General features: G+C 36.3%; 2 protein-coding genes across 2 annotated transcripts; one reads left to right on the top strand and one right to left on the bottom strand.

Moving 5' to 3' along the window:
* Positions 1–9: 9 nt before the first annotated feature.
* Positions 10–2,683, bottom strand: LOC306888205 (uncharacterized protein). Its single transcript, XM_079446396.1, has 6 exons — positions 2,608–2,683; positions 2,076–2,426; positions 1,882–1,998; positions 1,567–1,719; positions 1,392–1,429; positions 10–533 (listed from the first exon to the last, which is right to left on the bottom strand). Exons 1-6 carry the CDS (start codon positions 2,648–2,650, stop codon positions 426–428), a joined length of 810 nt encoding a protein of 269 aa, XP_079302522.1. The 5' UTR covers positions 2,651–2,683; the 3' UTR covers positions 10–425.
* Positions 2,684–7,236: 4,553 nt separating this feature from the next.
* LOC306882154 (uncharacterized protein) lies at positions 7,237–9,392 on the top strand. The gene is made up of 4 exons (XM_079436638.1): positions 7,237–7,358; positions 7,450–7,794; positions 8,603–8,947; positions 9,031–9,392. Exons 1-4 carry the CDS (start codon positions 7,322–7,324, stop codon positions 9,252–9,254), a joined length of 951 nt encoding a protein of 316 aa, XP_079292764.1. The 5' UTR covers positions 7,237–7,321; the 3' UTR covers positions 9,255–9,392.
* The last annotated feature ends 3,661 nt before the right edge of the window (positions 9,393–13,053 follow it).

Genomic DNA, 13,053 nt, shown 5'->3' with positions numbered 1-13,053 from the left:
TGACAAATGTATCTTTGAATATGTCTTTTATTGATCCTTCCTGAATTATATTATTGATAAACATTTTACCTGCCCCACAAATAGTTAAACTTTAATTCTCTGAAGGCCCAGGGTTTGAAGGAGCATGCAAAACTCAGTTGGAACCACATCCAAATTGAGATGCAACCTAAAACACTGATGATTGGAATATAAATTCAAGAGCTCAGATTAGGTCTAGATTCAGATTTAATTAATATGAGGAGTCAAGTAAATTACAATGCAATGTTAATAAATTTAGCCATTATGTACAGTAATACATGGAAAAGACAGATCTCCGATCACCTCAATAATTGAAAATAAGTAAAACAGTGATAATATTTAGCTGTTAAAAATAAACCATAGTTAATAAATTAATAATATGTTTCATTCATAGTAAGTTTCATGCTTCAGGTAGTATCAGTGTACACAGCAGTTGTATCCTCAGTATGTCGTCCTCCTGTTTTGAGTCTCTTGTTTGAGAAATACACAGCAGCATATTCTACTGAATCATTTTCCTGAAAAGTACAAACATGTATTTCAAGATTCTAATCCAGGTGATCATATGTGACCCTGGAGCACAAAAGAGGTCTTAAGTCGCTGGGGTATATTTGTAGCAATGGCCAAAAATACATTGTATGGGTCAAAATTATCAATTTTTCTTTTATGCCAAAAATCATTAGGATATTAAGTAAAGGCCATGTTCCATGGAGATATTTTGTAAATTTCTTACCGTAAATATATCAAAACTTAATTTTTGATTAGTAATATGCATTGCTAAGAACTTCATTTGGACAACTTTAAAGGTGATTTTCTCAATATTTAGATTTTTTTGCACCCTCAGATTTCAGATTTTCAAATAGTTATATCTCAGCCAAATATTGCCTGATCCTAACCAACCATACATCAATGGAAAGCTTATTTATTCATCTTTCAGATTATATATACATCTAAATTTCGAAAAATTGAGACTGGTTTTGTGGTCCAGGGTCACACGTCTTTGATTTTATTCTATAGCCTTTGGATACCGTTTTCCTTTCCCCTAGCCTCCAAAAAAAAAATCTACAGAAAAAAGTAGAAAATGCAACTATTCACATCCTTAACAGCCAAATAAAATTGGAAATAATATTGTGAAGATGATAATTAATAACACACACACACACGCAAACACAAGACCTATACAAAAAATTAAATTAGATTTATGCTTAATGCTTTTAAAGTACAACACATGTTGTTGAAAATGCCAATATATATATATATATATAGCACAATCTGGAAGAAAACAAAGCTTTGCTTGTTATCATATGGGGAAACTGGGATTTTTTAAAAATAGTTTTTACTTAGCCATTAGAGTTATATAAGTCTGTGGAGTTTACCTTGTCATTAAGCTGTTGTGCTTGACATTCAGCGACCGCTACAAAGCACAGAAAAAGACAATCAGTTGCTATTAAAATATTGAGAGAATTCCAATGATTTCTAAAGCCTTTTTTTAAATATTCGTTCCACATTTGTGATTTAGTTGATCTTTTTAACCATGTGTAAAGAGTTTACCTCTTTTATGCTTCTGCTTTCTGTGTTCCCTGATAATCGCCAAAATAAGAGGAACGATACATGTAAAAAAAATGATTCCACCAAATAGGAGGGTCAGTTTGAAATAGATGTCTCCAGAACACTCCTCAATAGACACGGATGATTGCTCATGATCTGTAAAGAGTGGATATCATTTCGATGATACATTTTAAGTGATGCCACAAAGAACACATTTTATGACCCCCCCCCATAATTTGAATTAATAGATTAAACAAGAACATTCATATATTAAACACCTGCAGTTTTCATTTTGATAATGAAAGTAAAATAACATACCTTTTTTTGAGGTTCTTGTGTATTTTTTCTCTGATATGAAAACAGTTGGCGAGGATAAGTCATTTACCATTGTGGCATTTACAGTGGTTTTCAAATTGTGGTGTTTTTCAACATGTGCTATTAATAACAAAGAGAGAAAAAAGAGCTATAAGCAGTAAATAAAATGAGAGTATAGTGAGTGTAAAAAAGATTACCTTTCACTTCAAGTCTGGTTCCATTGCCAAAATTCACATCATAACCCCCAGCTCCACAAAAGTAGAAGCCAGAATCCCAAATTTCCACACGCTTAATTGTTAGGCTGGTGCTTTTGCTGAACTGATGCATGACCATGTGGTCTTTTGTGAAATTGTTGAAATATCTTGGCTCAACCTTCTGAAGACTTTCAGTGCATAACATACGCACAATAGTAATAGGCACATCACCATCTGTTTGTTTGAACCAGAACAGATTTCCAGAAATATGAATATTGTGTGGACACCACACTGTGACACTGTTTCCTGGATGAGCCTGTATAGTTGCTATCGAAAACATAACTTGGAGAAAACCTGAAAGCCATTAAACAAGAAAAGTAAAACCATAACACACCACAAAACAACATTTTCTGTGTTAAAATGTCTCCCCGTTTTAATCTGTGTCTTCCCATTTTAAACTCTACAAAGATTTTATTATGTGTCTCTAATCATAGAATTGTAGTTTACAGTAAAATAAATAAAAAATAATTCTTACCTGTCCCAAAGAGCAATAAAGCTGCAGCTGAAATACGTAACATTTCTACACTGAGTCAAAACTGAGCTGAAGAGGAAATTAAGTGGGCGATATTGATGCGTTTTATATATAAGGAGGAGTGGCTTTTGGCACAGCTAAACTATGGTAGACCTATCACTGAAAAGGCCAGTTAAGGTCAGACCCATATCTGATATAGCTGCAATAAAAAAACTACAAAAAAACTAAACAAAACAAAAAAAAACCGTCTACAAAGAGCATAACCAACTACAAAATATGCTCTGATGATGACTATACTGTTTAGTTGGTGTTGTTTTTTTCAGTGCTCTGAAAATATTTGCTATTTTTTGAATGATTTAGGTTAGTAAATGGAAATTTTATGGGATAAATCTTGAAATTACTAACATATATTAACAATATTAGTACAACTAAAACTTTACTTTTTTTTTTTTTTTTGTAAATAAATACCTCCGCATTTTCTGGTATATTTAATTAGACACATATTTTTATTTATCTGTTTACCTACAATTTGTGCTTGGTCATCTGTTATATTTTCAGTCTATTAGTTGTAATCCATTTGTAAGTTGTTTTGCATCTAACTGAGATTATTATTATGATTATGATATGTTTAATAAACATTTGCTAAGAGAAACCTATACTGTATATCGTCTAAAACAGGTTGCACGCCTGCTGCACTGTATATAATGTTACAGGTGATGTCCATTGGACATATCCCAAGCATGTACAGTAGGCTTCTTAATACACTTTGTCAAGTGAAGTATGCAGTACAAGTTTATTATTTTACACTGTTTTAAATCTTTCGCATATGCAGTTTAAAGTTAAAATATCTGTTTAGCAAATTTGAGTAACTGCCATCCTTCACTACAGCCCTCTGGTGGTTTTCAAAATCATAGCCAGCACCCTCCTTTTGTCTACAAAAACACTGGGCTGGATGGTGGGTGGGCCTAGAAGGGGGGGTGATGACATGAAGTGTTGACAAAAATGTTTGTTATAATTATAAGTGTATATCATTAATGGGTTTCTTAATTTTATTCTTAATTTTTACTTTTCCTACACTGTAAACCCTAATAAGTTGAGAGTACTCAAATGATTTGAGGAAAGTGATTCCCTCAGTTCGTTTGAGTAATGGAAAATTGACAACTCGATTTATTGAGTTAACCAAATGTGGTCTCTTCATTGAATTAACTTAAATGTTTAAGTACAGATAACTTAAAAAGGCTAATAGACAAAACTTACCAAATTTTCAGCTTATATATTCTTTACTTGTATTAAATAATTTATAAATCATTAAAACAAGTTGTTTTTTTCCCCAAATCAACCACTTTATTAGGCTTATACTGCATTTACATTTCATTTCTTATAACAGTAAGCCCACATTTTTAAAAGACATGAACAAAATCATGAGCTCATTTTAACAGCAAACTCCTATTTTCATCTGTAAAATCACATTCAGTCATTTTTAAGACATGAAAATCATAAGCTCACATTTTTAGAAGACCTGAACTCAATTTTAACAGAAAAGGTATTTTTAACTGCAAGCTCACATTTTTAAAAGATGCACAAACAACGAAATAGCTAATTTTTAAACAGTAAGCTCACATTTTTAAAAGACATGAACATAAGCTATTTTTTTGAACGGTAAACTGTTTTTAGATGTAAACCTATTATTTATCACACTTTAAAAGACACATTAACAACCAAATGCTAAGCTTATTTTTATCTAGACATTTTGTCACATTTTCAGAAGAGACAAAACTGTAAACTAATTTTTGGTTTGAGATTTTCCAGTTCCTTGTGCGTTATAAATACCATGGTATTAATCTGGACCTACCACAGTGTTTTGTACGGTAGGTTTGTCGTCATTCCACAGAATCGTGCAACAAATTTGAGTGTGCTGTCATTGAATGTGAACAAACTACATTCTCTGCAAGTAAAAGGTTAGAGAACAAGGAAAAAAGACAAGTTTCCACTTTGCTGGTAAAAGTCTTACTGACTGTTAACATTAAAATGTTTTTAATTTCCAATGTAAAGGTCTTTTTTTTTTATCTCAGCTGACAAGAAAAAGCACAAAACAGAAAGGGACCCCTCCATGCTGTATCTTAAGTGTTTTTTTTGTTTTTAAGAAAATGCATGTGCTGATCTTGTTTATCCATTTTAATGGAACAGCTGGTTAGCCAAGGATTGTATCTTAGGCTGCAGGTCTTTCTGCCCCATGGAAAGGAGAATGCGTTGAATAAATTCAAATGTGTACTTCAGTGACTTTGGGTAATTTAAGTACAACTTAAATTACCAGCAAAGTGGAAACTTGACTTTTTTTCCTTGTTCTCTAACCTTTTACTTGGAGAGAATGTAGTTTGTTCACATTCAATGACAGGACACTCAAATTTGTTGCACAATTCTGTGGAATGACGACAAACCTACCGTACAAAACACTGTGGTAGGTCCAGATTAATACCATGGTATTTATAACGCACAAGGAACTGGAAAATCTCAAACCAAAAATAAATTAGTCCAAACAGAAGACACATTGATTCAGGAAGGTCATGTAGATTGTCCATCACCACTTTTCCCTCAATTACTATCCCAAATGAGGAGAGGCTGAAGAGTAGTCCCATCTTCAACTATTACAATCCCCACTGGAACGTCAAGATTCGAGCTGCGATCATCGGACATCTAGTGAAGATGAATAAACATTATCAAATTAAAGTTAATTCACATGGTTGCAAGCTCATGTTCATATTAACCTAAACGCATTTAACGTTATACCTTGTCCATCCGTATAAAATAAAACATTTTACAGACAATAAACCAAAACGTGCAGACGTGTTAAACGTTAACTTACCAGTGTAATCCATGGGCCTTCATAACTACTCCATCCCTGTCACGCCTGCTTCACGACCGCCTGCCTGCAAGTGCCGCTGGGGGAGGAAAACGGTTAGGCGGGAAATTCAAATGTTCTTACAGAAAATTAGAAACTCAGGCGTGTTTATAACTACAAAATAAAACCTTTTACAGACAATAAACCAAAACGTGCAGACGTGTTAAACATTAACTTACCAGCGTAATCCATGGGCCTTTATCACGACTCCATGCGTGTCCCCGCCTGCTTCACAATCGCCTGCAGCAAGTGCAGCTGGGGGAAGAAACCAAAAAAATTAAACGGGAAATTAAAATGTTCTTACAGAAAGTTAGTAACTCATGCGTGTTTATAACTACAAAATTCTCCAAAAATAAAACGGCAACCAAGCGAATTTTACACTTAAATATTTATCATTAACCTACCTGTGCAACTCTCTTCCCACCTGCTTTACCGCCAGCGTACTTGTGCTGCTACTGGAGTGAAACGAAAAACGTAACATTAGAATAAGGTGTAAATCAATAAAGAAAAGTGTATATGAGCGTTTAAATCTCTACTTACTAATTTAACTTTTGTCTTTCTTCTGTCAGATGGTTTCTGCTAGTGCCTCTGTCCTGCTGCTGCTTCAGCAAAATTCAGCACGACAAAGAAAAAAAAAAACCCGCCTTGTGTCATATAACTTATATCGACCAATCAGCGCGGTTGTCAAAGCAGAATTTCAAGCGCGACCAATCATTTTAAACAGAGACATGGTGAAACATTTAAATGAATTAAAATGTTGAGTTCAGAGAACTTAAAATATTAATTAAAACGTTTTTGCTGCCAAATGAGTAAGTGAAATACACCTGTTTAAGTTTTGATGCCAAAACTTAGTACTTTAAGTAATGTCAAGTTATATTAACTTAATTTCTTTATTAATGACAACAGTGGGGTTTACAGTGTAAGGAGTATGGGCACTAGTGATGTGTGTTCATTTAAAAAAAAAAAAATCCATCATTTGGATTAAATTTTAATACGTTTTTTTACAATCATTTAAAAAAGCAACAGAAAAAATCTTCAATTTAGGAATATGTAGGCATCACGATGCCACTATTAGTTTAAAACAAAAAAAATGGAGTTTAAACTTTTTAGGACATTCAGACCTTCCACATGATCATATTATATAGCCTTTCACAGTTTAAGAAGCTAATGTGATGTGTACCTGTGAAGCCACAATGCTACAGGTCTTGGATGTCGTTGTGATTTTGTTGTGGTCATCACAGATTTGAGTTTAGTCCATCCTCCAGTAATGTTTTTAGTGTAGCCTATTAAAAAGCTTCTTGATTAATATCAGGCTCATCTGACGAGAGAGTTATTGGACACATTTACACTGTCTGCTGTGTTCAGTAAAAACATAAGACTGCAATTTTGATGACTGCACAGTTTTGTGATCACATTTGATTTCCCTTCATCTGCTATGCAGTCAAGAAACACTTACTTAGAATTTAAGAAGGTCAAGTTACCACATGACCAGCAGAAAACCACAACTAGCACACAGCCTTTATGTCTTTGTTTTTATAAATAATTCCCCCTAAACATACTTCTTTTAAAAATGCCATGTATAAAGGTATTTACTGATGGTGGCTGCTGGTGTTACTCGTGCAATTATTTGTCTGAGAAATTAAAAGTAGATTATGAAATCCTCTCTGAAAGAAAAGATCAGTGGGGGGGAAAAATCTGGCACAGCACTTTTTAACATAAACACATCCTACTGCTCACATCATTCACTGCCTCTCTGGTGATGTTCGTTTTGTCATTGCTCACCTGCTTCTTACTAGATTAGGATAAATCTGTCCAAATATGATAAACTTGGGATATTTGCTTCTCTTTCTCATCGGTGAGTTGAACTGTCTTTATCAGAACTAAACTGTATTTACATTCATTTAAGCTAAATTTTTTTGCTTGTTACTTTTAATATTTTTGTTTAGGCCTTACTGCATCACTCCTGAATAATCCACCTGTGAATGCCAAACTGGGAGAAACCATTAATATGTCTTGCTTTTACCAGAGCCACATGGCTATATACTTCTCATGGTACAAGCATGAACTTGGAAAGAATCCTAGGCTCATCTCCACCATATACAAGTATGGCAACAAAGCCCAGTTTTACCATAATTTCGAGAATAGCTCACGCTTCTTTGTGCAGAATGACAAGGGTGTGCATCGTTTGGTGATAAGAAACATACAGCTCTCAGACTCTGCAACATACTACTGTGGAAGCACTTATTCCAATGTAATGGAATTTGTCGAAGGGACAGAGTTGATCGTTGAAGGTAATTGTAATGTATTTTCGTTTTAAATAATTTTGAATTATTTATAATTATTTTGAGTTACTTCAAAGTTTCAAAAGGGAGTTTTGGCAGCAATGCAGTAGAAAACCATGTTGGGTTCCTACCAGAGCCTTTCAGTGAACACTTCTTAAACATTTACATTACATTTACCTTTAGTCATTTAGCAGACAGTTTTATCCAAAGGGGAACAATGGAAGCAATCAAAATCAACAAAGGAGCAATGATATGCAAGTGCTATGACAAGTCACAGTTGGCCTAACACAGTGCACATTGCAAAGTTATAATTTTTTTTAATGATGTATTTAAAAACAACAACAACAACAACAACAAAACCAGATAGAATAGAAAAAGAATAGAGCAAGCTAGTGTTAGAGGACTTTTTTTTTTTTGCTTTTTGTTAATTGTAGAATAAATAAATAAATAAATAAAAATAAAAGAAAAAAGAAAAAGAAAACAAATAGATAGAATACAAAAAGAATAGAGAAGCTAGTGTTTTTTTTTTTATTAAGAAAATAGAATAGAGAGTGATAGATTAAAAACGATTATATATACGTATATAAAGAACCTTTTTGTGGAATGAAAAGGTCCCTTGGATATTAAAGGTTCTTCATGGAACCATCTATGTCAATAAAGAACCTTATTTAAAAGTGTTTATAGAGTGAACCTATATTTATAGTGGTAGTAAAACTATTACCTAAATGCTAACTTTTAAAAAATAAAGTACAATATTTGAATGCCATGTCCATAACATCTTTCACAAAAGTCACTCATTAATTACCTTTCCATACAGGGGTGAAAAGCTACACTGTTGTAAAACAACCTGCTTTAATTCCATCACATCATGGAGATTCAGTGAGTCTTACCTGCACAGTTTTAAATCAGAAGTGTGTGGGAAACAACAGTGTGTACTGGATTATACAGGAATCAGAAGAATCTCGCCCAAGATTCATTAGCGCACATGTGATGAATGTTGGTCGGTGTGAGTGGAACTCTGAAGCTGGTTTTAAAACACGTCGATGTGTCTACAGCTTCTCTAAGAAAGACCTCAAAATTTCTGATTCTGAGACTTACAACTGCACTGTTGCTGCATGTGGGGAGACACTATTTTGGAATGGCACCAAACTGGGCATTATAGGTATGTTCTTCAAGAAGTAACTCGTAAAACAATAGCACTTTTATGGTGTGTTAACATTACATCCACCATTTTGTCTTTTTCAGGCACTGATTCAGCAGAACAGATGATGACTTTTGTAATTATTTCCATTGTTAGAACATTCCTTCTTTTGATTACAATTTCCACGATTACTTTTTGGTACTGCATGAATTCAAAAAGAATTTCAAAAGATAGCTGTTCTCCATCTGCCATTGCTCACCGAGATAGACAATCCCGACCAGAAGGAAGACCAGGCCTGTTTATGAAATCAGCTTCTGATCATCTGTAATATGTAACATATCAGTCCAAATTCATGTATGATGGAATAACCAAAGACATAATCTGAACCTTTGAACATAATTTTCTTTCATGACTGTCTCCTTATTAGAAATAAACAAATAATAATAATAATTAATTATTTTACGTTACACTGCTCCGAGTGTGTGTTCACTGTGTGTGTGTTCACTGCTGTGTGTGTGAACTTTGGATGGGTTAAATGCAGAGCACGAATTCCGAGTATGGGTCACCATACTTGGCAGTATGTCACTTCACTTTTTCACTTCTAAGAGAAAAAAACAGTCCCATGCAGGGCGCAGGCGCATTTGTTTAGGTTCAAAAAGAGGACATGTCCTGGGAAAAGAGAACGTATGGTCACCAGTCATGTACTTGTCCCATGAACCAGAAACAAATAGGCTGTGGTTTGACACTGGACAGTTTACATATACATTTACATTTAGCAGACACTTTTATCCAAAGAGACTTGCAAATGAGGACAATAAAAGCAATCAAAACCAACAAAAGAGCAATAATATGCAAGTGCTATGAGAAGTCTCGGTTAGCCTAACGCAGTACACGTAGAAAGGTTGTTGTTTTTTCTCACTACACACACACACAGTCTGGTCAGCTATGCTTGCAGGTACTCTCCATTAGCTTAATGGTTTTTACTGTACAAACCATATATACTATCGCCCTACACATACCCTACCCCTTACAGGAAACTTTGTTACTTTCTCAAAAAAAAAAAAAAACTAATTCTGTATGATTTATAAGCTTTTGTACCCATGGGGACCTAAATTTAGGTCCCCACCGTGACACGAGTCACCATATGTATTCAGGTTTAAGTTCCCACCAGGATATATAAACATGTCCACACACAGACACACACACACACACAATAAAAAGAAAACAAGTCGATAAAATATAAAAAGAATAGAGAAAGCTAGTGTTAGAGGCCTTTTTTTTTAAGAAAACAAGCAGTTAGAAAAAAAATAGAAAGTGCAAGTGTTAGAGGGTCAAGTGTTTTTCTTTAAATAATAAAAAAGAAAACGAAAACAAATAGATAAAATAAAATTAGAATCGATAGTGCTAGAGTTAGAGCAGTGCAACTCATTGCGCTGCTCGCATACTTTAATCTGTATATGCATTTCTCATGTAGCAAATTAGCTTAAAAGGGAATTGTATATAAATAAGGTAACACTTTATTTCGATAGTCCACTTTAGACATTCTACTAACAGTAAGTAACTTTGCAACTACAAGTCAACTAGCAGTCAATAGAGTATTAGTAGAGTCTGCTTAATATCTTCTAACACTTTATTTTGATGGGTTCACAACATACAACATACTGAGTATTTGAAACTTTGCAAGTATATGTCAACTTATTCTGCTAACCCTAAACCTACCCTACTGAGAGTTAGTAGACATGTAGCTGCAAATTAATGAGAATTAGTTGACATGTAGTTGACATGTAGTTGCATTTGGTCGTGACGAGTCTCAGATGAAAGTCCTAATGGTTTCAAGGTTTTGGACTCCCGATCACGTTCTTCCGGGTTGAAGAGTGATGAATTCCAAAGATGTTCTGAGGTAGAAATGTTCTTCCAGGTAGAGAGTGGAAAAAGAGCTAAGAAAGAGATCTGCTGAGGTCTGAGGAGCTTTGAATGGAAAGACAAGGCCGCAAGGCCTGGCAAAAACTTAGAGAGAGGACGTAAGCGCGGTAAGCGTGGAGGTATACGAGCTAGGCTAAGGGCTAACCCCACAAGACCGGCTCTTCCAACAGTTATGCTCTCAAACGTTCGCTCTCTGGAAAACAAACTGGACTTAATTCAACTCAGTCGGTCTACACAGCATGAGGCAAGGGATTGTTGTGTGTTTGTTTTCACCGAAACATGGCTAAACGACAACATCCCGGACTCCGCCATTCAGCAGCACTGGCTAACCAGCTACCGAGCGGATAGAGATTCATCACTATCTGGTAAGACCTGCGGAGGTGGCTTGTGTGTGTATATCAACAAAGACTGGTGTAACAATGCTGTGGTATTATCAAAACACTGTTCATCGCGGAGTTTATGTTTGTGAAGTGTCGACCATTCTATGTGCCGCGGGAGTTCACGGCCATTATTATTGTTGCGGTTTACATTCCCCCGTGTGCAAACGCTAAGGATGCGCTTCGTGAACAGTATAGCGCCATCAGTGAACAACAAACAAATAACCCCGACGGCTTTTTCATCATTTTCTTCAACAACACAAACTTAAAGACAGTTTTGCCAAAGTTCTTCCGACATGTGAACTTTGCAACAAGGGGAAACAACACACTGGACTTTGTTTACACAACAGTAAAGAACGCTTACAAGGCTGTATCCCGCCCCCACCTCGGGTACTCGGACCACATCTCTGTTATGCTAATCCCAGCATACAGACCACTTCTCAAACTTGCCAAACCGGTTCAAAAACTCATCACAATTTGGCCAAATGATGCTACCTCAACACTACAGGACTGCTTTCAGTGCACAGACTGGAACATGTTTAAAGAGGCAACTACCTACAACAACCACACAGATCTGCATGAGTACACTGAAACAGTGACTGCTTACATCAAAAAGTGCACTGATGATGTGACAGTCACCAAGACCATCACCACACGTGAAGCCATGGATGACAGCAGAGGTTCGTGGGCTGCTAAAGACCAGAGATGAAGCATTCAGATCAGGAGATAAAGCAGCCCTCAAAACAGCAAGAGCCAGTCTGTCCTGTGGCATTAAAAATGCAAAACATATGCTCAAAAAATCAACAATCACAATCACAGACAGCAGAGACACACGGAGCCTGTGGCAAGCCATTCAGACCATCACTGACTACAAGCCCCCGCCACAGGCCTGTGATGATGACAGATCCCTCCCCGATGCACTCAACCACTTTTATTCACGATTTGAAATGCAGAATGACACACCTGCACAAAAACTGCCCACACCTCCCAACGACCGGGCGCTCTGTCTGTCTCCAGCCGACGTAAGGAAGACCCTATCTATCAACATACCTGGCCGTGTTCTGAGAGACTGTGCTGCACAGCTGACAGATGTGCTTACAGATATCTTCAACGCCTCGCTGAGCCAGGCAGTTATCCCCACATGTCTCAAATCCACAACAATCATACCGGTACCAAAGAAATCACCTGTGTCCTGTCTAAATGACTACCGTCCCATAGCACTCCAATCATGATAAAGTGCTTTGAGAGGTTAGTCATGCACAACATCAAAACCAGCTTCCCCAACACACTCGATCCGCTCCAGTTTGCATACTGTCCAAACCGCTCTACAGACGATGCAATTTCCTCCACCCTCCACCTGGCTCTTGCCCACCTAGACAATAAAGACTCTTATGTTAGAATGCTGTTCATTGACTTCAGCTCAGCATTCAACACAATAATCCCACAACAGCTCATAAATAAACTAAACCTGCTGGGTCTTAACAATTCCCTTTGTAATTGGATCCTGGACTGTCTAACCGGAAGACCTCAGTCAGTCCATGTTGGCCACAACACCTCGAGCACTACCACACTGAGCACAGGTGCCCCACAAGGCTGTGTGCTCAGCCCTAAGTCAGAGTTTGGACTTCAGCTCTGGCTGCATGCAGATGGCCTTCTAAGGTCTTAGTTCTGGTGTCACTCTCATTAAGTTCCAAATACACTGTTTTTAACAGTGACTTTGTGTGAAACAGTTCTCTTTCCATGTCCTGTCTGATGGCTTTTTCCAGCTGCGCTTGGTGTCCAGCAGCTTTTAGAGCCTCCTGAAGACTAGCGATTTCCTTCTGTTGT

Source organism: Barbus barbus (genome assembly GCF_936440315.1).
Source record: "Barbus barbus genome assembly, chromosome: 2".
Taxonomy (NCBI): Eukaryota; Metazoa; Chordata; class Actinopteri; order Cypriniformes; family Cyprinidae; genus Barbus; species Barbus barbus.
Note: the sequence above shows the minus strand (reverse complement) of the source record. Positions and strands in the feature narration are given on the sequence as shown.